We start from the raw sequence: 27,080 nt of genomic DNA, 5'->3' as shown, positions 1-27,080 counted from the left end.
CTGGGCAAAAATTTCCCTCATTGCACGGGTGTATGCCCGTCTCCATAAGCCCAGTCGGAGCAGAACGGTAGGACGTTAAAACTATTCTATTTTATTTCATTTCACCTCTGTGTTGTCATGGGTTCAAATTTTGCTTGTGTCCTGTGGTTTGAGTCCAGTCTAGTGTCCTTCCGCATAATTGCTGGAAAAAACTGGTTGGACACGGATAAAGTCCAAACGAATTTCAACTTGTCAGGTGAAACTTCCTAACTGTCTGATGTTTTGTCCGAGGGAAAAGTTATCGGCAGATTTTCGCCATTTTCGGAAAATAAAAGTTATGTAGACTATTTCTCATGAAGTTCTAACTTTACTTGCTTTCGTAGCTCTATTTTCTATAGGGGATCACGTGGCTAAGTGGGTAAGACGCTGGCTCGCTAGCCTGGAGGACGGGTGTTCGATCCCTGCATTGGCCGAGAAAGTTCATCCAGATTTTCCGGCGTGGTTTCCCCTTGTCAGTGATGCAGAACGGAGGGCCTGACAAGGACAGTTGTCTAGTTGTTCGGATGGGACGAAAAACCGAGGACCCGTGTATACATTGGCGTATGACTAAAAGATCCATTGGCAGTTGGAATTCGATAAAATAGTAGGGCATAGTGCCGTTGCCCGGGCAGAAATTCCCTCATAGCACACTGTCTGACGCATGCCCGTCTTTATTGGAATTCGATATAAGAGTAGGCCGTAGTGCCGCTGTCCGGGCAAAATTTCTCTCATAGCACACTGTATGGCGTATGCCCGTCTTCATTAGCCCAGCATAGGAGCAGAACAGTTGGACGTTAAACCCCATTTCATTTCATTTCATTTTGTATGTCACAACTCAAAATGTGAAAATGTACACAAGTCTATTATTCCACATATTTCACATATTGGTTCGTGTCCACTTGACACAAACCAGGTCATTTCGGGAATAACATATTGGTTCAATTTTATTCCAATGAGTCGCTTGCGCGTAGGGGTCTTTAGAGTGGGAGAAAACCGGAGGACCCGGAGAAAACTCACAAGGTTGGACAGGCAACCCTACTCCTTGTCACGTGAAATGAAATGAAATGAAATGGGGTTTAACGTCCTACTGTTTTGGTCCGAACTGGGCTAATGAAGACGGGCATACGCCATACAGTGTGCTATGAGGGAAATTTTGCCCGGACAGCGGCACTACGGCCTACTCCTTGTCGCGTACAACCGGGAATCGAAACCACACCAGTTGACTCACTGACAGGCCTTATGATACAGCGCGCGTGCTAACCATTAGGAGGCCATCCAACGCCCCATTAAAGAGAGAGAGAGAGAGAGAGAGAGGGGGTTAAAGTCCACTCGACACAAACTAGGTCATTTCGGGACTATAACATATATGGTTCAATTTTATTTTAATAAATTCGCTTGCTCGAAGGGGTCTTTAGCAGTGGGAGGAAACCGGAGGACCCGGAGAAAACCCACGAGGTTGGACAGGCGCCCCTATTCCTTGTCACGCACAACCGGGGAATCCAAACCACGCCAGTTGACTCATAATGACAGTCCTTATGCTACAGCGCGCACGTGCTAACCATTCGGCCATCCATCCCCATCCCCATAAAATAACAGACATTTCAAAATAGCAGAATTAATGCATAGGGCCTATTGTAATTAGTTTACTTGAATAGCAGCTGTTAATAATCGGTAAAATATATATTAATTATTCATTTAGTCAACATTTAATGAGCTATAAAATTAATTGGAGTTAATTCCCTTGAAAAACACACGGTGTAAGTTACTTCCCTTGCAATCATGGCAACTTCCAAAACAAATCAACGATGAAAATAGACTGAGAAAGAATTATGGAGCGATTTAATATCTATTCATAGGTCAGCTATCGCAAACAATCTTAGGTATTATAGTAAGTGTAGCAATGGAGTTTTCTTTGATCTGTATATCTAAAATGGTGTGTGTCAATGTGAATTTATAGTGTACTGTCACTGACACGTACTGCCCTGTATCGACTGTCAGACTGAAGACGTATCGTAATTCCATTCGTATGTATTTATATTTATAAGAAAATCTCATGTCAACCCTCCGTGTTTGGAGATAAGAGATGGTTTTACCTGGCATTTCCCCATGTGTTTCATATCGGGATTGAATTATAAGCCCTAATCTTGCCCAAATCTAGCCCTAATCTTTCTTAACAATAAAGTTAAACCATGAACTATTAGTATTAATTGACTATAATAATTATTATAAAGTGGAAAAATTCTGTCATTTGAACTTTTAATAAAACCGAAATTTATACTTCCTGACCAAACTTTTTGATATTAGTTGTCAGGGTCATCGTATATGCAATAAGGTCAAGGGTCATTAAACAGCTAGGTCACCCAAAGTCAAAAAAATATCAAAGTGAAACCAGAAGTAAACAAAATCAAAGTTAAAAAACGGCTCCCTAAGAATGGTTGCCATTTTGGGTACCGGGTAGGTATATATATATATAGGGTCAGAAGCCGCTCATATAGCCCCTGACACGACCTCCCAGTACAATTGGTCTTCATATAGTGTAGGCCATCGAAAGTATAAAAAATGAAAAGAAATATAGATCTGTATTTTAATCAGATTGCAAAAAATTGTAATATGCCATTTTGAAGGCATCGATTGGTTCCTTATTTCTACCAAGTTTCAACTTGATACCTCAAATAGTGACGGAGATACGCCATCGTAAATGTCGAAAAAATGCTGACGAAAACTTCCGCAAATCTTTGATGCTAAAACTAATTGAGCGAATTTCAAAAAAACGCCAGTCTGACTCAGAGCCCCTGTGGGATTCATCCAAAGAATCCAAAAATGAAAACCCGACGACAAATAACCGAGATATGGGCAATCTGAGATTATTTTTTGTCCCATCGGTAAAACACTTCCTGTTTGTCAAAAATGACCTAATTTATATTTAATATTTAGTTCCACGGAGGCCAACAGTATATCTACCTTGGCTGAAGGTTTGCACCATGCACAGTTTTGGCTGCAACTTCTGACTAAAATCTGTAAAAAATCGGCTTTCTGAGAGCTGTTGGCACCTGGTGTAGCTGCAGAAAAAATAAAGTTTGCGCAAACTGGATTAAAGATGGCGACTGAATATTTATGTGAAACTTTTTTGTAAAATCCAATATGGGAGCCAAACGGTTGAAAATGTTAATGAAGAAGGGATCTGAAAATGAAAGATAATATATGGGGCTAATACTCGAATGTCATTTTTAGTCTATTAACAAAACAGAGAGAATTGTTCATGTTCGGGAAAAACGGGAAAACCTCTGAAATTTTTGGAAGTTTTCCGAAGTCGTCACAAAGATTTTCAATATGCAGTTATGAAGACATCGATGTGTTCCTCATTCATATCTCCAACCTCGTGGGTTTCCTCCGGTTTCCTCCCACTGCTAAAGATCCCTACACGCAAGCGAATTATTGAAATAAAATTACACCATATGTTAGTCCCGAAATGACCTAGTCTGTGTTGAGTGAACGTTAAACTCTCTCTCTCTCTCTCTCCTTATTCATACCAAGTTTCAACCTGATATCTCAAATAGTGATGGTGATACGCCATCTTGAATCTATACTAATATTTGTGACTGTCGTTTGTCTGTCTGTTTGTCTATCTGTCTGTTCGGAGTTGGCGGCTACACTAGGTCTGCCCCGAGTCTGAAATTTGGGGTATAGGGGTAGCTCGGACCGGGGAGTAACATAGGCCAGGTGGCTTTAGTCTACCACTTCCGGTTTCGGGGTTATGACCCCCGAGCGAAGCCGGGCATTCTTCTAGTATTTCATAAAAATGCAAAAGAAAATTTTCAAAGATATTTGATTCTAAATATCAGTGTGCAAACTTCCTAATTTTGAAAAAAAAGAAAGGTCAATGACAACCCCTATGGGATTTGTTCAAAGAATCCAAAAATGAAAACCTGACTGAAGATCCGTTGAGAAATAGCAATTGTTTGTCTTATCCATAAAACTAGACCCGTTTGTCGAAAATGACCCAATTTATATTTGATAAATAAATCCGCAGAGGCCAACACGTAATTAGATTGCTATGTTGTCATACTGGGATAGTTCGTCATAATACCATAAATACTATTTGACTCTCATCAAAATTGGAGACCTCAATTTAATTTAAAGTAAAATGTGTTTTTTCACATAATGTTGCACACTTAACTTAGCAAGATTGGATTCGTACACTTCAGATAAGAACACAAATTAACAGATTTGAAATAGATATCGAGCCATGGTACCTCAGTGTCTGAGGCACTTGCTAACTAACGAATAGGTCCGGGGCTTAAGCCTAATGTTGGCCGAGAAAGTCCCCTGGGATTTTCCAGAGTGTTTTCCCCGTGTCAGTGGTCCAGGAACAAGGGAATTTTAGTTGTTTGGATGCTATGAACAACAGAGGTTTCATGTTATCACTAGCCTGCGATATTTACTGGATTAGAAACCGATCTGCTACTGCTGATTAAATCAAAAAATTGATAATCGAGACTATGTTTTTTTTATCCTACCGACTTTAGTAATGATGATCGAGGCTAGGCCCAAAATTCAATCAATAAATTCTTGGTTCAGGATGGATCAATTTGACTAAAATTTTCAGCAAAATCCCTTTACATCATCCAGTTTTTAACTATTATTGTGAGGACTGCCAGCTCTTTATCTAATCTCCCATAATGCATCTTCAATTACCTTGGTGTCAAAAATGATTTTGTAGGCTAGAATGTAAAAGTGGTCGCTTGGCAAACTTAGTTTTATGTTCTGATAGAATTTCAATACATTTTATAGAATTGTTTATTGATCTCAGATGTCTTTAATACATTTTATAGAATTGTTTATTGATCTCAGATGTCTTTATAAATACCCATGTTGGATTAATACTCGTGTTATTATAAATGGGGGATCACGGTGGCTAAGTGGGTAAGACGCTGGCTCGCTAACCTGGAGGTCGGGTGTTCGATCCCTGCATTGGCTGAGAAAGTTCATCCAGATTTTCCGGCGTGGTTCCCTCTTGTCAGTGATGCAGGACGGAGGGCCTGACAAGGACAGCTGTCTAGTTGTTTGGATTGGACGAAAAACCAAGGTCCCTTGTACACATTGGTGTGCACGTAAAAGATCCCTTGACAGTTGGAATTTGATATAAGAGTAGGCCGTAGCGCCGCTACCCGGGCAAAATTTTCCTCCTAGCACACTGTATGGCGTATGCCCGTCTTCATTAATCCAGTCGGAGCAGAACAGTAGGACGTTAAACCCCATTTCATTTTGTTATTATAAATACAACAATGAATACATTTAATCCAAAAATCAATATATGGACCATCCATTGTCATTGGTGTGGGAATATTGTATTAGTAGATATAGGTCCAGGCCATTAATCACTGACTCAATGAATAATTGATGTAATTACAGATTATTTACTTCTGTTAAATGATGTATTATGTCTAAGTCTGCCTATTTTATATATATATATTAATCAGACATTAATAAACTCTCCAGACCATTAGATGACCGTGATGCGGAATGATTATCAAGACTTTGTTTATTATTATCATAGCAATGGTAAATAATAATCAAGTCTATATTGTTAATGAAGTAAAACTGTATACCGGTACATTCATTAATCAAAATCAGTTTTTAGAGTATAATATGTTTTGGTGCCCATGGATTCTGATTCATTGACAGGTGCTTGTAATTACTAACACTATTTCTACGTGTTATTTAACACTATTAGTAAGTCTTAACACTACAGGGGGGTTGGATGGCTGAATGGTTAGCGTGCGCGCGCTGTATCATAAAGTCTGTCAATGAGTGAACTGGCGTGGTTTCGAATCCCCGGCTGTACGTGGCAAGGAGTAGGGTCGCCTGTCCAACCTTGTGGGTTTTCTCCGGGTCCTCCGGTTTCCTCCCACTGCTAGAGACCCCTACGCGCAAGCGAATTATGTAAATAAAATTAAACCATATGTTAGTCCCGAAATGACCTAATTTGTGTCGAGTGGACGTTAAACCCCATTTCTCTCTCTCTTAACACTACACAAAACCAAAAAGTAATCCACAGCTGTTTCTGGGGTACATTAGTAGATTACACGTCCATAAACATACTTGATTAACGACGTAAAATCCCCTACAAGCTTGTGTGGCCTATCAGATTGGTCTTTGATCAAAGAAAAACTTTGCAAGCCGAATCTGAATGTTGTAAACACAATAAAGAAGATTAATCAACATTAATTTAAGCTTGAGCTGATCACATTCCTGTGTAAATAGGTTTTCTGATTGTCCCTGAACAATCAGGGAAATGGAAGTGGGCGTAAAACTCCAGGAACGAACGAACGTCACTGAACTTTTTAATTGGATAGAATGACATATTTATAAAACCTGATAAATTTTCCCAAATCAACGGTTGGGAAAATAAGTGCAATCATTCACGTCCACACAAGAGCAGATTTTAAGGAAACAGATTTGTTTAAAATTTATGTGAGTTTTTGTGATGTCTGAACCAGTGTACCCCTGTACCTTAGTTTTTATTTCCAACCTCGTGGGTTTTCTTCGGGTCCTCCTGTTTCCTCCCACTGCTAAAGTCCCCTATTATTGAAATAAAATTGAACCATGTATTAGTCCTGAAATGACCTAGTTTGTGTCCAGTGGATGTTAAACCCTCTCTCTCTCTCTCTCTCTTTCTCTCTCTCTCTCTCCCTCTGTTTTTATTATGACTTATTAAACGCCTGTCTTAAAAGTAAGGAATACGTATCTATACTGTTAATAGAAAAGTGCTAATGGGTTCATCAGTGAGTTCCATATTTTACTGTAGCAGGCAGGGTTGGATTTAGACCTATAGAAGCTCTAGGGCATGGGTGTGTGAAATAGATTTATTTAACATCCGTTTCAATCGAGATGATATCGCAGGCAAGGGCATGGGTTCCATATCAGTCGTATATGCTGGTCGAGATCGAGGGGTATGGAAAATGATCGAAACTAGATCTGACCCATCGGTCATTTTGCACGCCGGAAAAATAGCGCATTTTTGAAAAAAGCCAATTTTCGAACAGACCTCCGCTAGAGTCCTGGCACTTTAAAGAATTTGGTGCCCCATGTTTATAAACCATAATATATCACAAAATAAGTTTTTATTTGTCAAAATGAGTTTTTTTTCAAGTTATTATTAATTGAGACAAAAGCAGGTAATAGTAAGAAAAGACAAAAACAATGAAAACTAATTAAAATTTCTTAATTAATTTTTAAATAAAATATTTTATTTTGTTGTCTAACAAAACCGAAATTCTGTGGTGTCCCCTGGGCGGTGTCCCCTGGGCCCTGTCCCATGATGCCCTCAACATGTGATTCGTTTGCTTAATGGTTAATCCAGCTCTATAGCTAGTAGGTTAAAATTTAGTTTCAACATTTCATTTTTAAATTCATTACAAATCAATTGTAACTGTGTAACCAGATTAAATCGATATAACAGTAATGAAAATATTTATAAAACTTATAACCAACCCTATCAGAGTTTGTTTTGGGTAAATATTGCACAATAACCATACAGTTGTTGAATGAGTTGAAATCATTATGATGGTAGTTAGGATGGGATTAATGTTTACATCTGACATACAGATTATTGATTACTTAATGTACCTTTACTCCTTATACCTATACAGGTGATACAGGTGTAGTCCGCATTTTGTTAAGGTGGGGTCAGGACTCGGGAGACATTGAATATTTTAAAAGCTTGTGAAACAGATTTTATTTTTTATGTGTCTTCTAATATTTAGTTCCATAATAATATAATTTTAATGTATCATAAATCTACACTACTGTACCAAAATGAAAGAGAGAATGTATGTATGTGTGTGGCTGATTGGTCTGAACTGTGCGCTGTAGTTCATGAGGTCATTGGGTCAAGTGGCATGGTTATCGATCTCACACTTGTACGTGACAAGGAGTAGGGTTGCCTATCTAACCTCATGGGTTTTCTCTGGGTCCTCCGCTTCATCCCTCTGCTAAAGATCACTACAAGCAAGCAAATTTTTGTAATAAAATTATATGATATGTTCTTCCTGGAATGACCTAGTTTCTGTTGAGTGGACATTAAGTCCTGTCTCTCTCTCCTAAACGGAAAATTTACTGGTTTTATGTACACAACTCATCTCTATTCAATTGGAAAGAATGATTAGAACTAATTAGAGATACATTATGGGAGATTAGATAACGAGTTGACTGTTCTCACTATAATAGTTAAAAATAGAATATGTTGAAAATTTCAGTCAAATTGATCCACTCAGAAGCCTAGCGCAGATCATTACTAAAGTCGTTACAATAAAAAACATAGTCTTGATTATCCATTTTTGGATTTAATCATCAATGAGCGTTGAGCAGTAGACTGGATTCAAATCCAGTGAAATTCCGACACATAAGATAACATCGAAAGTTGATTATGATCTAGATAAGTTAATGAATGTCTAATTAATAATTTAGATAACATTTCAGGCCTAAAGAAAGACCTGTAATAGGAAGATTTAAGTATGTTTAAGTATAAGAAAAGAAAAGTGAATGACAAACATTGCTCTGTCTATACTTTAGAAAATACTTGGGGAGCTCAATCTTATAAGGGATCTCTCACTCTCAATTCAGCACATTATATTGTTTTAAAGTTATAAAGAGAGAGGGAGCTCTAGCCCTCAAGTTCCCTCCACACTGTGCTACACAGATCAATTCTTGTAATAAATCCTAATGGGTATTATAATAGCGATATTGGATTTCTCGTGGTAGGCTTTTAACATTCAGCTCGGCACGATTATAAACTATTATAAAGCATAAATGATCATTAGGACAAAAACTGTTGACATGGACAGGAGTAAGTTTCCTAACAAAATCATGGCATGTAATGTATTCGTAACCGTGTAAGTTTTTTTATCATTTATATCTGTATACAAGTATATGACTCAGGGTTTTAAAAAAAAATTGTTTGCATGCTGTCTTTAGCGAGGATTTTGCAAGAACGGTAATAAAAAACAGTAAATTGTGCAATTGTGTTGATCATAACTATATAAGTATATGTGTCGATTGTACTTGAGTTAAAGATACATTCTGCATACAAACTGGGTGATTTGATGATATATTTGGACTAAAAAAGATATTCAAACTAATTAGTTTATCATAATTTTGCTTTAAATCCTTCTCAAAACATTGCAATTGTCAGGGAATACCCTTACTATTAAAAAATCGATCAAAAGAGGTCATGTTTGTGTCACGTGACTTACCTCTCTCAGTACCTAGCAACGGGTGCAAAGTCAGAGGAGAATTCATTGCATACACAAGACGATGCTGTCTTTAATCGCTGACTATTTATTACAAATATTGAAGCCTAATTAAATTCTCGGATTATGCACTGCCCGCGTCTTTTTCCTCAGAAAGTGTTGTACGTCTAACTTTTCATAAAGTTTATCAATATGTTCATCAAGCGCTCAATGTTACACGTGCAGACACTCCTAATCGCCGGGCTTTCGATTTGGGAAACCCTTACATTTTTATCCTGTATGCGCTCCATGAGGGTTTTTCAGGGAATCCAGTATTTTTCTAGTAAGATTGGATATTTCTACTTTCCATATATACCAAAATTGAAATACTTTTATTGGAAATAATCACCTGATAAATACTTTTCTGGGAACGTATCTTTAATACATTTGCTTTTATTCAAATTTCCAGAAGTACTTTTAGCTCTTGACCTTGAGTCAAAGTAAACAGTTATAGATAAGTTACTGTTTTCTGTAAAGCAGTAGACAAAAGTGAATGTTATTCATTGTACCGATATGTTAGGTGCTATTCAGTATGGTGTATATGGTAGTCAATAACAATAATACAATATGGGACTTAATAAACCACTGTACATATCTGAATGAGGGATTTGGCTGTATCCAAACAGGTCTGAAAATGTTTTTATTCCTTTACATATTATTATTAATTTTGGATAGTTTAGTTTAAACAATATTTTATTCAATAAGCTGAATTGGATTGAACAAGTTCTCTCCAAACATTAATTTAATATGTAGCAATATGAGCCGGAGATAAAACCATTGAAATAAAATGGAGTTTATTATTGTCTTACTTTACTGCATCAACAGGCATACAAAGTGTAAATATGTTTTGAGAGGAATTTTCCCGGGACAGCGGCACTATTTTATACATCGTACATTTTCAATTTTCAGAGTATCTTAATGTAGCTAAGTCTCTAACTCAGTATCATCCAAAGTCTTCGACATTAATTAACTTATCCAGGCCATAATCAACTCCTAGATGGCATCAGATTTCTCCGATATTAAATAGATTAGAACAGTTCAGCCATATTTTGAATTAAGCTAAAAATGGAGGAGCGAGACATAGCTTCAAACAACCAGTACAGTAGTTGAAATTATTGGACACGTCTTGTCAAACCTTTAAATGCTATTATCTTTGCTTGCAATAGAGTAGTTTGAAAGAAATTTTCAAATTATTCATTTTACATTATCTATTTTCGAACTATTATGACAAGAATGGCTAGCTCTTTATCTAAATCTTACATACTGTATCTTTAATCTATATTTTTTTATAGTTTGATAGGTAAATGGACAGCACAGAATCTTCAACAATGGATAACGATTTACACGACCTTATTGAAGAATCAGAGCATGAAAGTGATGGAGAAGGGAATCTAAGTCGAAGTTTTAAAGGAACAAGTCAAGCTGTGAATGCTGTTACAAAATTACACAAACGCAAAAAACATAAACACAAGAAAAAAGACAAAGGTCCAAAAATGACCCCCTTTGAACGGAGATACTCAACATTAGCAATTAAAAATGAACTTATTCCTGAGCGCAAACGAATTGATTTTGTTTTGATTCATCCAAATACAAATCCATCGGTTGAAAAAGGAAAAACAAAACCAAAAACATTGCAGCATATACAAAATAGAGAATTATTTGAAGACAATTTGCGTGACGAGGGTTTCTCGATTCAAGAAACGGAAATTGGTAATTTAATATACAAGAAATTACATTGCCCCTTTAAAAGACTTTGTGTAGAAGCTGAGAGAGTAAAGTTAGAAATGCCTTTAAAAGATGTAAGTTCAGAATTATTTTTATATCTTTATACACCCACACAGGGGGGGTTAGATGGCTGAATGGTTAGCTTGCGCGCGCTGTATCATAAAGTCTGTCATTGAGTCGACTGGCGTAGTTTCGAATCCCCGGTTGTACGTGACAAGGAGTAGGGTCGCCTGTCCAACCTCGTGGGTTTTCTCCGGGTCCTCCGGTTTCCTCCCACTGCTAAAGACCCCTACGCGCAAGCGAATTATTGAAATAAAATTAAATCATATTTTAGCCCCGAAATGACCTAGTTTGTGTCGAGTGGACGTTAAACCCCATTTCTCTCTCTCTACACCTACACAGTTTTAACAGATGTTTTTCAAATTTGGTGGGAAACATTGACGTCATGAGAGGATGAACCCCGATGAACTCTTTTCATTTTCAGTGTTGTGCGAATTTCCGTTCTGGAGGTATTCTCCCCTTGTGATAGTGGCTACAGTTTTTAACAGATTTTAAAAATTGGGTTTGAAGCATTGGGGTTATGGGAGGACGAACCAGATGGATATTCAGCGTTCAACAACCTTCCATTCCATAGTTATTCCTCCTTTGCCAGAATATCAAATTTGGTCGTTATCCAAGTTTGCCTTTTGGATAAGCTGATTTGAAACATTGTTCTGCATGGTTATCTTTATTTTATGTTAAAAGTCTATTTCACCAATTCAGAAAAAAATCTTTGAGGCATCATATTTTGAGTCTATGAACATGATAACTTTGGTTCTAATTAGATGGAAGTAATGAATCTCAAAAAGTATAGTTTTATTAGTAATTACATCAATACCGTGACTAAGTTCGATGATGAGAATTTCCAGCTCACTTACTTGTAAATTCCTGGCCAGCAATTTTACTATCATTCAATGGTTGGGCATTTACACAAGAAAACAAATGCTATTGTGCTAATTAAGGCCAACATCAGTATTCAATGTTAAGTTCGTAAATTACAAATTTAAAGAAAAAACATTGTATGCTTCAATATTTGCAATTTGATACTATTTTAATATCTATAATAGTGTATCAGTTATCTTTAGTATTATAGTGTGATAATGTAATCATATTTTTATTATAGTGTGATAATATAATCATATTTTTTATTATAGTGTGATAATGTAATCATATTTTTATTATAGTGTGATACTGTAATCATATTTTTATTATAGTGTGATAATGTAATCATATTTTTACTATAGTGTGATAATGTAATCATATTTTTATTATAGTGTGATAATGTAATCATATTTTTACTGTAGTGTGATATTGTAATCATATTTTTTTTATAGTGTGTTAATGTAATCATGTTTTTATTATAGTGTGATATTCCGGACACAGATAATTATGGTTGTATAGGAAGATTTATTGAAAGACATTTTGACACCGACAACGAAGGTGAGATTTTGGGGGGATCATAATACTTGAGTTATTCGATATTAGTAATTCTTAGTTTTCTAATGCTAATTCCATCAGTGATATTTTTAAAAATATATCAATTAGCTTGCTTATTAATATTCTGTGAGGAGTTTGGGGGAGTTTTAAGATATAACTAGAGAAGTTTTGGAGAGTTTTAAGATATAACTTGAGGAGTTTTAGAGAGTTTTAAGATATAACTTGAGGAGTTTTAGAGAGTTTCAAGTTATAACGAGAGAAGTTTTGGAGGGTTTTAACATATAGCTAGAGGAGTTTGGAGAGTTTTAATATATAACTAGAGGAGTTTTAAGATATAGCTAGAGGAGTTTTGGAGAGTTTTGAGATATAGCTAGAGGAGTTTTAAGATATAACGAGAGGAGTTTTGGAGAGTTTTAAGATATAACTAGAGGAGTTTTGGAGACTTTTAAGATATAGCTAGAGGAGTTTTGGGGAGTTTTAAGATATAACTAGAGGAGTTTTAAGATATAGCTAGAGGAGTTTTAAGATATAGCTAGAGGAGTTTTGGAGAGTTTTTAGATATAGCTAGAGGAGTTTTAAGATATAACGAGAGGAGTTTTGGAGAGTTTTAAGATATAACTAGAGGAGTTTTGGAGAGTTTTAAGATATAACTAGAGGAGTTTTGGAGAGTTTTAAGATATAGCTAGAGGAGTTTTGGGGAGTTTTAAGATGTAACGAGAGGAGTTTTCGGGGAGTTTTAAGATATAATTAGAGAAATTTGTAGGAAACCTAGGTAGCTAACAAAATGTAAATATATTTTTTTAATATTGCAGTTGATTATGTGAGCTCTCAGTTCTACATGGATAGTATTGATATGTACCAACATCATACAGATCCATCAAATTTCTTTCGGCCAGCTTTAAGATCTGCTCTGGTAAGTGTTCCATATCGGTTTACTTTGATACAGGAGTGTGATATCAAGTTTCACTTCTCTGGTAAGTATTCCATATTGGTTTACTTTGATACAGGAGTGTGATGTCCTGAAGTTTCACTTATTTGATCAATTATTGAAGAGTCACCATTTTATATTATTCACTTCATAGTAAAATATTCAATCTAATTAAAACACAGATCCTATTTTGTTTTGTTTTTTATAGTTCAAAATTTAATTTTATCTTTACTACACTAGGATCTGGAAGAGTTGTTATACTACCGGTGTTCTGGTTAAAGTGAGGGATTAGCCAATGAAACGGTCTGTTACGACAAGTGTGCAACCCACTGGACACATCAATTCTGATTGATTAATCAATGTCTAACGTCGTAGCGACAAAAGCTGCTGGTACAACCCCTGAGGTGACCTTCCACTACAACTGGTCAGACGAAAAGAAATATAGATCTGTATTTTAATCCGATTGTAAACTATTGAACATCTTGTTGTCTTGGTCAAGACGTCATCATGTCAATCTTTATATGATCTATTATTTTAGGTTTATCATATTTTGATTAATATGGATATTCGAACTGAAACAGAGAAGTTAGAAGGATCAAATCCAGATGAAGATGACCCACAATCAAAGTTTGATACAGTGATGAATTATTTATCTCCACAAGAATCACAAAATGCAGCCACAGAATCCTCTAATAGAAAAGTTCTCAAGAAAAAGGGTTAGTTGGATTTATAGCTTTCACGATTGTAGGTTTCAGTAAAAACGGTCACCATGGTGATGTCATATTATCACATGATATCTTCCCACTGCTAAAGACCCCTATGCACAAACAAATTATTGAAATAAAATTAAACCATATGTTAGTCCCGAAATGACCTAGTTTGTGTTGAGTGGATGTTGAACCTCTCTCTCTCTCCCTCTCTCTCTCTCTCAATAGATCACTTGGTCTAATTAAACTGCTTAAACAAGTTAAAAACTGGATCAAAGCTGAACAGGGAAAAAAGGAAGCAATTGAAAGTGATGAATGGTAAATTTGTTGTTTCAGTAATCTAGATATTGACTAACATTAATTGGAAATTGTTCAATACTATTTTAATGATTGTCAGACAGGTCTATTACAGTCATAGATTAAAAGTCAGAACTTACTTTTAAATATTTCAGGTTTACTATATTTATTGATGAAAAAAAGCTACACGGATTGTATGATTCTTCATGAAAACTCTCAGAGTCGTAAAAAGCTGGAGGAAGGTATTGATGAACATTTTGATGTGAGCGATGACGATGGCTCGCAGGTTTCGGTCAAAATTGATGAAGATCCACGAAAAGACTTGGATGAGACATGGACGAAATTCTTCAAATTTCAACCGTTATGGAAAATACGAAATTATTTTGGTGAACAAATTGCGTTTTATTTTGCGTGGTCAGGGATGTTAATAATGTCTTTATGGTTGCCATCACTACTTGGTATTGGTATCTTCATATACGGATTAGTTGTAAGGTAAAGATCTTCATAATCTAAAAAAATTAATCTTCAAAGTACCAAAAAATTGGGGGGATCACGGTGGCTAAGTGGGTAAGACTGTCCATCCTCATGGGTTTTCTCCGGGTCCTCCAATTTCTCCCGTTTCCTCCCACTGCTAAAGACCCCTATGTGCAAATGAATTATTGAAATGAAGAAATTGAACCATAAGTTAGTCCCAAAATGACATAGTTTGTGTTGAGTAGATGTTAAGCCCCATTTCTCTGTTTCTCTCCACTATTGTTTAGCGAAATATATGTGAGATTTGTTTGTTAATATTTTTAGTGCCAGTAAAGAAAGTAGTGATACAGATCAGTCAGATAATGTTACCAGTTCAACTATTGATAAGTAAGTTATCAACTTTCTATTATATCAATATATTTTTATATCAGTATGTAATTATATTTTATAGTATCAACCGTATATAACAATAGTTATAAATGCGTCAATATATTGTATTTTATAGTATCAAGAATACTGTTGTTGGTGTGTTGGATTTAGTTAAAGAATCATTTGATAATGATGCCACTCCATTCTTTGGTCTCATCATATGTTTATGGGGTAAGTTTCACAATATTCTTAAAGTTTGCAAAAATCACTAAATATATGCACATAAATATATGAATTAGTAGCCATAATGAAATAAACTGAATATGACCGGTCTCCTTTGTTGATATACAATCATACAAATATATCATTTATGTCTTAGTCAGGATCACTCGTGACGAGTCCAATTATTTGTATTGGAACATTTCTACTCGCCTATTAGCCTTCTAAATGATGTGATTGGCTTTTTTTTATGGGAGAGTGTACGACATGGGCTATTTCCAAATAGGATAATAGATGCCATTTCTATTTGGGAGGGCTTATTAAATTGAACAATAGTGGGAATATAATTTGTTATATAAACAATCAAGTTTTGTTTTGGTGAGGTAAAAGTAGTTTTTACGCGGATTTGAGCATAACATATTTTTATAAGGCAAAGGATCAGAATATTTGTTTTCGGTCTATACGATGATGGTTATATACATGTATATGGAAACAAGATCGGCTAAATTTGCTATTCAAATTCCGGAGAAGTTTGACTCTGGTATAACGATAAAGACGGCCACTTTGGCTTATGAATGGGATGTCGAAGATTTTGAATCAAAAGAACCAGACAGACCTCAGTTTTCTGATTGGCAGATTATAAGCTAATTAATTTAAATATTAACTGGCTATCTCTATATTTTTTTCAATGATAGATTGTGACAGGGACATATTACTGAAATAATAGAATTATGATGTTTTGTTTTTGACAGGAACTATTTTTCTAGAGGCCTGGAAGAGAAAGACGGCCACTTTGGCTTATGAATGGGATGTCGAAGATTTTGAATCAAAAGAACCAGACAGACCTCAGTTTTATGGAACAAAAGTCAAACCAGTAAGTTAACAAATTTCTTCTCACTGTTAAACACATCTTGACAGATTGTTTAATAATTTGTGGCGATTGTTCATTATTATTTTATTAACTATATAGAGAAGCAGCACCTATAACGAGTGAAGATCGACGAACTCCTAGGTAGTAATCAGTTAATTTATTTGTGTAGACGTTTTGAACTATAGGTTTCTATCTTCACTGGTTATAGGGCTTGATTCTCTTCATATTTCATCGTCTTCCTGAACCCAAGTTTAGATGTCCTCCTACTACTACTAGTCTCCAACTACATTAGACCTACTTTACGAGAGTTGTTGTCGTCTTCCACTGCCTATTGTCCCCCGTCTTTCGAAGAAAGCAGGGGACTATAAAAATGGGTTCGTCCGTCTGTCTGTCTGTCTGTCTGTCTGTCCGTCTGTCTGTCCGTCACACTTTTTGGGACACAATAACTCTCCTTCTAATTGACCTAGAATGTTCAAACTTGGTGTAGGTGTTTATTAGGTCAATGCCTTGATGGAGTTCGAAGATGAGCATTTTCGGCTTAGGGTAAGCAGAGATAAGCAATTTGATTGGTTGATGCTTTGGGACACGATAACTTTAGTTCTAATTAAGTGAGAGAGATGAAACTTGGTGTATAGTTTCATTACATCAATACCTTGACTAAGTTCGATAATGAGCATTTTCTGCTCAGGGTAAGCAGAGCGGTTAAGCAATTTGATTGGCCGAGACTTTGGAACACAATAACTCTTCTTCTAATTAAGCTTAAATGTTCAAACTTGGTGTTGGGGTTTATGAGGTCAATGCCTTGATGGAGTGCGAAGATCAGCATTTTCTGCTTAGGGTAAGCAAAGATGCAATTTGATTGGTTGATGCTTTGGAACATGATAACTTTAGTTCTAATTAAGTGAGAGTGATGAAACTTGGTGTATAGTTTCATTACATCAATACCTTGACTAAGTTCAAAGATGAGAATTTTCTGCTTAGGCTAACAAGCAATAAGCATTTTGATTGGTCAAGACTTTGGAACATAACAATTCTGCTTCTAATTGAGGTAGAATGTTTAAACTTGATGTAGATATTCGTCTTGACTGAGTTCAATGATTAACATATCGAGCTAAAGCTAAGCAGAGATAAGCAATTTCCTTGGTCGATGCTTTGGGACAAGATAACTTTGATTCTATCTGATAGAGAGTGATGAAACTTAGTGTATAGTTGATAATCAGTTTGATTGCTCGATACTTTGGAAAAAAATAGATGTGCGATTAATTAATATGTGTCATCTATTTATTTGGGGATTTTGGCGGGGGACATCAGCCTCACTGTTGGCTTGTTTTATTAACTGTGTGATTTGATGATATGATATGTGGGCTAAAAGCATATTCATGTCAATAAACTATAAAACATACTTATGGAAGAACAATTACTGATTTATTTGGGCGATGTTTCGAAGAGTATTCTCTCAACGTTTTCAAGCAAGTACAGTAACAAATGTGTAGAGCAATTATATATAGACAAGCAATAACAACAATTCAGAAATTGCTCTACACATTTGTTACTGTACTTGCTTGAAAACATTGAGAGAATACTCTTCGAAACGTCGCCCAAATAAATCAGTAATTGTTCTTCCATAAGTATGTGTTATAGTTTATTGCTCTATCCAGTTACTAAATGCCGCTAAAAGATCATATTCATGTCAATTTATCTATCAAAAGTTTGCTTTTAATTTTTCTCCAAACATTTTAATCGCAAAAAAAACCCAAACCCTAAGCCGTTGAATTATTTATTATAAGCAGCGTTGTTTGTCACATTGCCTGATTAAGGGAGGGACCATTTGCAGTACGTGTCTTTATTCGCTGTCCATTTAGCATATATATGAAAGCTGTCAGGGGTTGGGTGGTCGAATGGTCTAACACATGTACATTAGATCATAAGGTCTGTAATTGAAGGGGGGTTGGATGGCTGAATGGTGTGCACGCAGTATCATAAGGTCTGTCGTTGAGTCAACTGGCGTGGTTTTAAATCCACGGTTGTACGTGACAAGGAGTAGGGTCGCCTGTCCAACCTCATGGGTTTCCTCTGGTTTCCTCCCACTGTTAAAGACCCCTACACGCAAGCGAAATATTGAAATAAAATTAAACCATATATTAGTCCTGAAATGACCTAGTTTGTGTTGAGTAGACGTTAAACCCCATTTCTCTCTCTCTCTCTCTCTCTCTCTGTACGTGACAAGGAGTAGGTTTTCCTGTCCAATCTCGTAGGTTTTCTCCGGTTTCCACCCACTGCTAAAGACCCCTACTCGCAAGCAATTATTGAACTAAAATTGAACCATATGTTGTGTTGACTAGAGTTTAAACCCTCTCTCTCTCTCTCTCTCTCTCTCTCTCTCTCTCTCTCTCTCTCTCTCACACACACACACACACATCAAAGTCTAAGTAAATTCTTGGACCCTGCCAACTGTTTTTCCCACTGTTACAGGACAAAGAGTTCTGTGTGGAATGTCTAAATGGGGTTGTTTATTGTTTTATAGGATCCAGTAACACAGGAACAAATGCAGTTTTATCCATTTAAGAGACAATTTTTAAAAATAACTGCTTCAAGCTCAGTGCTGCTTTTTATGGTAAATATGCTTGTTACTATAGAAATTTTTGTGCCATTCAATTTATGGCAAGTAGAAATATTAAGCCTAAAAGTTTTGTTCCTTTTTCATATAAATATGTACAGCAGCCAAGTACTCCAATGGTAAGTTAATGAACTATGGCAGCGTTGTTCATAGTTTATGAACTATGCTAGCATTATTCATAGTTTATGAACTATGCCAGCGTTATTAATAGTTTATGCACTATTCCAGCGTTATTCATAGTTTATGGGCTTTTATTGCTACTTTACCATTGTATTGTTTATTTGAATTGCTGGGAAATAAATATTTACCAATCACTAAAGTGGTGGACACACTATTCGAATCAATCAGTGTTGAAATTCGCCTAGTGTGTCCACACATTCGCAATCGGATGAATGATTTGGCTAATGTTTCCACCGCTTAAACAGATTGATATGTAATTTGTTATATTACAGATGTTATTGGTTGTTTTTAGTGTTACATCTGTTATTATATATTGTGTAATTATAATTATATAATTTGTTATGTTACAGATGTTATTGGTTGTTTTTAGTGTTACATCTGTTATATATCGTGTTATTGTTATATTACAGATGTTATTGGTTGTTATTAGTGTTACATCTGTTATTATATATCGTGTTATTGTTATATTACAGATGTTATTGGTTGTTATTAGTGTTACATCTGTTATTATATATCGTGTTATTGTTATATTACAGATGTTATTGGTTGTTATTAGTGTTACATCTGTTATTATATATCGTGTTATTGTTATATTACAGATGTTATTGGTTGTTATTAGTGTTACATCTGTTATTATATATCGTGTAATTGTTAACGTGGATTATTGTCCAAATATATCTAGTACAGAATGTCTACTGCTAACTACAGTCATCTCTTCCATATTCAACGCTGTCTCAATCCTCATACTTGGCAAGGTCAGTATATATAGTTTGAGATTTTCATAAATATTATTTATAGTTTCATGACTTCACCCTCTTTAATATTGGGGGATTGTATCATAAGGTCTGTCATTGGTTCAACTGGCGTGGTTTCGATTTCCCTGGTTGTACGTGACAAGGAGTAGGGTCGCTGTCCAACCTTGTGCTTTTTCTCCATATCCTCCGGTTTCCTCCCTCTGCTAAAGACCCCTACGCGCAAGCGAAGTATTGAAATAAAATTGAACCATATGTTAGTCCCGAAATGATCTGGTTTGTGTTGAGTGGACGTTAACCTCCCCCTCTCTCTCTCTCTCTCTCTCTAATATTATTGGTGACAAAAAGTTCTATATTAGGGTCTTACAATGTTTACAATATGTTGATATTCCTGTACTTAAGACTTTACATGGGTTTTTAAAAAAATGTATATTATCTTGTTTACTATCCAACATCTCAAAAACGTCATCAAACACATACATACCAAGATCAAAATTAATTCTCTCCATTAAGGTAGTGTGCATAATATAATTATGCGATGAATTGTCTTATTAAGTAAGAGGCATGTTATTGTCTAATTGACCAACCAAAACACAGGATTCATCGTTAATTTATAATGTTTAATATTATAGGTCTATGATAAACTGGCTGTTTTTCTCACAGAATGGGGTATGTTTAAATTTGACTAATTATATTTACCTTGAAACCTGCTCTGATTACTCCATTTTAACTGAATGAATAAACTCTAGCTTCATTTGTGTCCAGTGGACGTTAAACCCCATCTCTATCAATTTCAGTCAAATTGATCCACTCTGAATCGAGATATTAGTGATTGAATTTTAGGCCTTGCTTTGATCATAATTTCTAAAGTTGGTAGGATAAAAAAAACATAGTCTTGATTATCCATTTTTGGATTTAATCATCAATGAGCGCTGAGCAGCTGATCGGATTCAAATCCAGTGAAAATCTGACACATCACCGAGAGTTGATTAAGGTCTTTTTATGTTAATAAATGTCTAATTAATAGTTTATATAACATTTCAGGCCTAAAGAAAGACCTACAATAGGCAGTGGACGCTTACGGCTAGCCCCGGAATTCATTCACTTTATTTGAATTTTGCATTTGTTTGTGATTTCTGCGTATTATGTCTTGTCCGTGTATTTGTTTTTGTGTAAATTATGTGTGGTGCAGTCCCCCTGCACTTACTACAATATATGTCTAATAATTGTTTTGTGTTTTTTTTTTTTTCAGAAAATCACCGAACACAGACAAGTTATGATGATTCTCTGATAATCAAACTATTTGCCTTTCAATTTGTTAATAGCTATGCATCTTGTTTCTATATAGCTTTCTTCCGAGGTGTAAGTAGAGATAACAATATTCATTACTTCTGTACATGTTTAACTAACTAACATGAAATCCCCACTGTAATTCTATTGTTTGCTTCTGTCAACTAACAAAATTAACCCAAAATACCCAGTGTAATTCTATTGAATGCCATTTAGATTACGGACAGAATTCGTTTGGATAAATCTGATTAAAACACAGATCCTATTTCGTTTCGTTTTTTATAGTTCAAAATTTTGTAACTGTCTTTACTACACTAGGATCTGGAAAATGTGAGGGATTAGCCAATGATATGGTTGGTTATGGCGAGTTTTTGGTGTGAGTTGCCTGGAACTGTGCGTAACTCACAGTATCGAATGTAATATAGATCTGTATTTTAATCAGGTTGTGGTTTTAAAGTGAAACCGTAACTTGAGCAATCATTGGAAATTAAGATAATACCGAAGATTTCAAATCCTTCAAAAAAGAATGTCTTACTTATCTGGAACAAACAACGTAAGCGACAAATAAACAGTTTCACGAAATGTTTTGCTCTGTAATGGTTTTGAAAATTGTTATTAGTGTATTTATTTTTACAGAGATTTGACAGTAGAATGTTTTACTCGGTGTTGGGATATTGAATGTAAAGTTATTATTTAATGTATTTATTTTTTACAGAGATTTGACAGTGTATTGGTGGAAGGGGATCAATATAAAGATTTTTGTTCAGGAACTTGTATGTCTCAACTCTCTTTCCAAGTTCTAGTCCTTATGCTTATGAAACCATTTCCAAAACTACTTAAAGATATTATCCTACCGTAAGTACCACAACCTATTCCTTAGGCCTGGAAATAATGGTGTTAGATGTACCCAACAAAATATCAGGCACTAATGAAATAGAACCTAACATTTTCAACTTATTGATAATTGATAATATCAATATAAAAGACAAATCAGTGCCGGACAAAATGACAGGCATCAGAGGTTTAGTGCCTGACAAAGCCTGAATCTGTACCTGACATTGTCTGTGGCAGGTGCCTTATTTTCAGGCTTGCTATTCCTTATATGTTGATTACTTAATTAGACAAGTATTTTATTTAAAAGTGCATTATGGGAGATTAGATAGAGAGTTGACTGTTCTCGTTATAATAGTTGAAATATAGATAACATAAATAGAATATGCTGAACATTTTAGTCAAATTACTCCACTCTGAACAGAGATATTAGCTTTTAGCCTAGTCTCGATCATCATTACTAAAGTCGGTCAATAAAAGACAAAGTCTCGCTTATCCATTTATCGATTTAATTATTTTACCAAAAATGTATTTAAATCCAGTAAATATCACAGGCTAGCAATGGCTTCAAGAGTTAATTAGGGTCTGGATAAGTTAATTAATGTCTAATTAATAATTTAGATAAAATTTCAGACCTAAAGAAAGACCTGCAATAGGCAGATTTAGCTAATTTGATTTTATGTAATTTAACAGATTTGTACGACGTATGTTTACCAAGTTCTTTCCGTCATGTAATGGATGTGGATGTTGTCCATGTTGTGGTAAAAATAAAGTCGACGAAGGCCCGAAGGTAACATTAGGAAATGGTAGAGTACCACATACAGAATTTCTTGAAAGAGAACGTAAAAAACCTGGACTTGGAGATTTTACATTAGGAGAATATACTGAAAAAGTCATACAATATGGGTTTTTAATGGTAAGGTATTTTCTGTTTCAAATTGCGATTGGTTAAGCTACTATAAGTGTAGTTAAATGGTAGAGTGCGAGTCATTAAGTAAAATATTGATATTATACGAGTGCGTTTAGCATGAGGGATATATCTATATATTACGCAATGTATAAAATATACATTTTGCTTTTCTATTAATGGGGGTAGGATGGTCGAATGGTTAGCGTGTGCATGTTGTATCATAAGGTCTATCATTGAGTCAATTGGTGTGTTTTCGATTCCCCGGTTGTATGTGTCAAGGAGTAGGGTCACCTGTACAACCTCATGGGTTTTCTCTGGGTCCTCAGGTTTCCTCCCAATGCTAAAGACCCCTACGCGCAAGCGAATAATTGACATAAGTTAGAACCATATGTTAGTCCTGAAATGACCTAGTTTATGTTGAGTGGATGTTGAACACCCCCTCTCTCTCTCTCTCTCACTCTCTCTCTCTCTCTCTCTCAGATAAACTGCCTGATATGAGATGACCCGGCCATCCCATTAGAGTTACAGAATCTATAGGATCATCCGAAGAGCAAGATGATATTAACTTGTATATGAAACAGATAAGAATACTTTGGTTTAGAATAACAAATAATTAGGAATATATGCTTGAATTTTTCAGCTAATTTTGTTCTTTCTTTGCTTCTTCTCAAAGTGTTTAAATATCTGTATTTCACTGTATTTTTTATTGTAGTTATTTGCAGTGTCTTTTCCATTGGCTCCTATACTGGCCTTGGTGACAAATTTAGTTGATATTAGAGTCGATGCTAAAAGAATGCTGTGGTGGTACAGACGTCCAATCGCTTTCATAGCTCAAGATATTGGTAAGTTTTATTGCTTTCATAACTCAAGATATTGGTAAGTTTTATCGCTTTCATAGCTTAAGATATTGGTAGGTTTTATCGCTTTCATAGCTCAAGATATTGGTAGGTTTTATCTCTTTCATAGCTTAAGATATTGGTAGGTTGTTTTAAGTTTTACCTTTCGGACCCAGCAGGGGAATATTGAAATGTCTTCATCTGTCTGTCTTGTCATACCTTTGGGAACAATAACTCTTCTATTTGAGGTAGAATGTTTAAATTATTGCATATGTTCATCATTGCGCCAGTCCATCCGAGACCCATTTTGTGCTTCGGTCCCCGATGACTATATGAAGGGAACATCTGCACAATCTCACTTGTCTGCGATATCACCTCGATGGAAGCGGACGTAAAATACAACTAACTCAAACACACACACACAATCTCACTTAAGCCTGATGAGTTTGAACTAAACGAAACTAGTCACTTCATGAGAGACATCTGGGACGGCTACTCGCCACTTATAGATTTCTAATTTGATTTGTCAATGCTTTGGACTAAGTTTGTTAACAAGCATTTTCAGCTTGGATTATGTTTTATGGAATGGACTCGGTTGGATGGCCGAATGGTTAGCACGTGTGTGTTGTATCATAAGGCCTGTCATTGAGTCGACTGGCCTGGTTTTCGATTCTGCGGTTGTACATGACAAGGAGTAGGTCGCCTGTCCAACCTCCTGGGTTTTCCCCGGGTCCTCCGGTTTCCTCCCACTGCTAGAGACCCCTACGCGCAAGCGAATTATTGAAATAAAATTGAACCGAAATGACCTAGTTTGTGTCGAGTGGATGATAAACACCATTTCTCTCTCTCCCACGCTTTATGAAATGACAAATATGCAAGTAATTTATGAATGTCATCTATTAATGGGGAATAAATTTCCAAATGTTCAATGTGTCGAATTATTTTTTTTTTTCAAGGAATGTGGTATGATATCTTGTATTTTGTAAATATCATTGGTGTTTTAACAAATGCATTTTTAATTGCGTTTACCTCAAATTGGGGTGGTAAATATACGATGGAGGAAAAACTGTGGATTGTTATAGGATTTGAGGTAAATATTACACATTTATTCTAACTACTTCTTTTTATACGCCCACATAGAAATGTGGTTGTATATTGCCTCTGTCCGTCAGTCCATCTGTCCGTCTGTCGTCCACAATTTCTTGTGAACACTCTACAGACTACATTTATCATCTGATTGTTTTTAAATTGATATATGTTGTTTACATTAGTAAGATGAAGAAGTCTCTTTAATTTCAATAATTTTCATTTATTTCTTCTGGAGTTATGGCCCTTGTTTCACTTTGTCAGACACTGTGAACACTTTAACGACCAAAGTTATCATCCGATCTGTATGACATTTATATGCATTATTTAAATTTCAACATTTTCTGTTAATTACTTCCAGAGTAAAATCCCTAATTGTTTTAGTTTGTAGAACCTTGTGAACCTTCAAACGATAAAAATTATAATCTGATCTGTTTGAAACTGTCTTGTAAATGCTCCCAATTACCTACAAAAGAATAAATATGTGACAACCCTTGTCGCCCGCTCGGAAGATTTAGCCGCTGTGGGTGTATTTTTTGTTGCCTGGCAACCTATCTTTTTCACACACAAATAATAGGATACAGTATAGTAGGAATGTCTATAAACTACTGCCGAACACCGTTTATGTATATAAATAAATATAATGAAAAACAAATGATTTTTAAAAATTTTATGATTTTCCTGTGTTTTAGCATATTGTATTTGCGTTGAAGTATGTATTAGCAGCCATGATACCTGATGTACCAACAGACGTGAAATTGGCAATACGAAGGGTGAGTAGTTATATCGTTTTTAAACTTTATTACAGCCAAATATGGTATTGGTCTGGAAGAATTGGGGGGTTGTTGGGGGATGGGGCTGGAATGGTTAGCGCATGTGCGTTGTATTATAAAGTCTATCATTGAGTCAGCTGGTGTGATTTCGATTTCCTGGTTGTACGTGACAAGGAGTAGAGTCAGCTGTCAACCTCGTGGGTTTTCTTAGTGTACTCCGGTTTCCTCCCACTGCTAAAGACTCCTACGTGCAAGTAAATTATTGAGATAAAATTGAACCATATGTTAGTCCCGAAATGACCTATTTTTTTTTCATTGCTGGTCTTGTGTTTCTTCATACCTTGGTGTTGACACGTCTGATGCAAATCCAGTAAATATCGCAGGCTGACAATGGCATCGAGAGTTGATTATAGTCTGGATAAGTTAATTAATGTCTAATTAATAATTTAGATAACATTTTAGACATAAAGAAAGATCTGCAATAGATAGATTTATCTCTTACATAATGTATGTTTAATAAAGAAAGACCTGGAAGAGGCAGAGTCAGCTCTTGTATAATGTATGTTTAATAATTATCAGGAAAAATACCAGATATCCAAGAAATTAGAAGAAAGTAAAAGCACTAAAATGAATTATACCCAGTTATATCCCGGTTCTAGGTAACATATGATTACTTTATATCACACATATATTACATACAAAACTAATTATACCCAGTTATATCCCGGTTCTAGGTAACATATGTTTACTTTATATCACACATATATTACATACAAAACTAATTATACCCAGTCATATCCCGGTTCTAGGATTATGTTTACTTATCTTACACATATATTACATACAAAACTAATTATACCCAGTTATATCCTGGTTCTAGGTAATATACTTATATCGCACATATATTTCAAGAAATTAGAAGAAAGTAAAAGCACTAAAATGAATTATACCCAGTTATATCCTGGCTCTAGGTAACATATGTTTACTTATCTTACACATATATTACATACAAAACTAATTATACCCAGTTATATCCCGGTTCTAGGTAATATACTTATATCACACATATATTTCATACAAAACTAATTATACCCAGTTATATCCTGGTTCTAGGTAATATACTTATATCACACATATATTTCATACAAAACTAATTATACCCAGTTATATCCTGGTTCTAGGTAATATACTTATATCGCACATATATTTCATACAAAACTAATTATACCCAGTTATATCCTGGCTCTAGGTAATATATGTTTACTTATATCGCACATATATTACATACAAAACTAATTATACCCAGTTATATCCTGGCTCTAGGTAACATGTTTACTTATATCGCACATATATTACATACAAAATTGTTGTATTTTATGAGGGAGCCACGGTGGCTAAGTGGGTAAGACACTTAGTCTGGAGGTCGGGTGT

General features: G+C 35.4%; 1 protein-coding gene across 3 annotated transcripts in view; it reads left to right on the top strand.

Moving 5' to 3' along the window:
- Window positions 1–1,799: 1,799 nt before the first annotated feature.
- The window catches only part of LOC126831059 (anoctamin-4), a 36,429-nt gene continuing 11,148 nt past the window's right edge, over window positions 1,800–27,080 (top strand). For 2 of the 3 annotated variants that reach the window (XM_056103050.1, XM_056103048.1), the window contains exons 1-19: window positions 1,800–1,906; window positions 10,601–11,107; window positions 12,437–12,512; window positions 13,322–13,422; window positions 13,976–14,153; window positions 14,597–14,933; window positions 15,240–15,302; window positions 15,421–15,515; window positions 16,256–16,377; window positions 18,899–18,988; window positions 19,771–19,926; window positions 20,556–20,592; window positions 21,176–21,285; window positions 21,929–22,068; window positions 22,738–22,960; window positions 23,667–23,796; window positions 24,747–24,880; window positions 25,569–25,649; window positions 26,229–26,308. In XM_056103050.1, the coding sequence (XP_055959025.1) occupies window positions 10,613–11,107; window positions 12,437–12,512; window positions 13,322–13,422; window positions 13,976–14,153; window positions 14,597–14,933; window positions 15,240–15,302; window positions 15,421–15,515; window positions 16,256–16,377; window positions 18,899–18,988; window positions 19,771–19,926; window positions 20,556–20,592; window positions 21,176–21,285; window positions 21,929–22,068; window positions 22,738–22,960; window positions 23,667–23,796; window positions 24,747–24,880; window positions 25,569–25,649; window positions 26,229–26,308 (2,648 nt within the window). In that variant the 5' untranslated portion in view covers window positions 1,800–1,906; window positions 10,601–10,612. Of the gene's footprint in view, window positions 1,907–8,859; window positions 8,913–10,600; window positions 11,108–12,436; window positions 12,513–13,321; window positions 13,423–13,975; window positions 14,154–14,596; window positions 14,934–15,239; window positions 15,303–15,420; window positions 15,516–16,255; window positions 16,378–18,898; window positions 18,989–19,770; window positions 19,927–20,555; window positions 20,593–21,175; window positions 21,286–21,928; window positions 22,069–22,737; window positions 22,961–23,666; window positions 23,797–24,746; window positions 24,881–25,568; window positions 25,650–26,228; window positions 26,309–27,080 lie in introns of those variants that run through there. The other variant, XM_056103049.1, reaches the window with a different exon arrangement.

This window comes from Patella vulgata, chromosome 8 (assembly GCF_932274485.2).
Source record: "Patella vulgata chromosome 8, xgPatVulg1.2, whole genome shotgun sequence".
Lineage (NCBI taxonomy): Eukaryota > Metazoa > Mollusca > Gastropoda > Patellidae > Patella > Patella vulgata.
The sequence above is the reverse complement of the archived record's forward strand: the minus strand, read 5'-3'. Positions and strand labels throughout refer to the sequence as shown.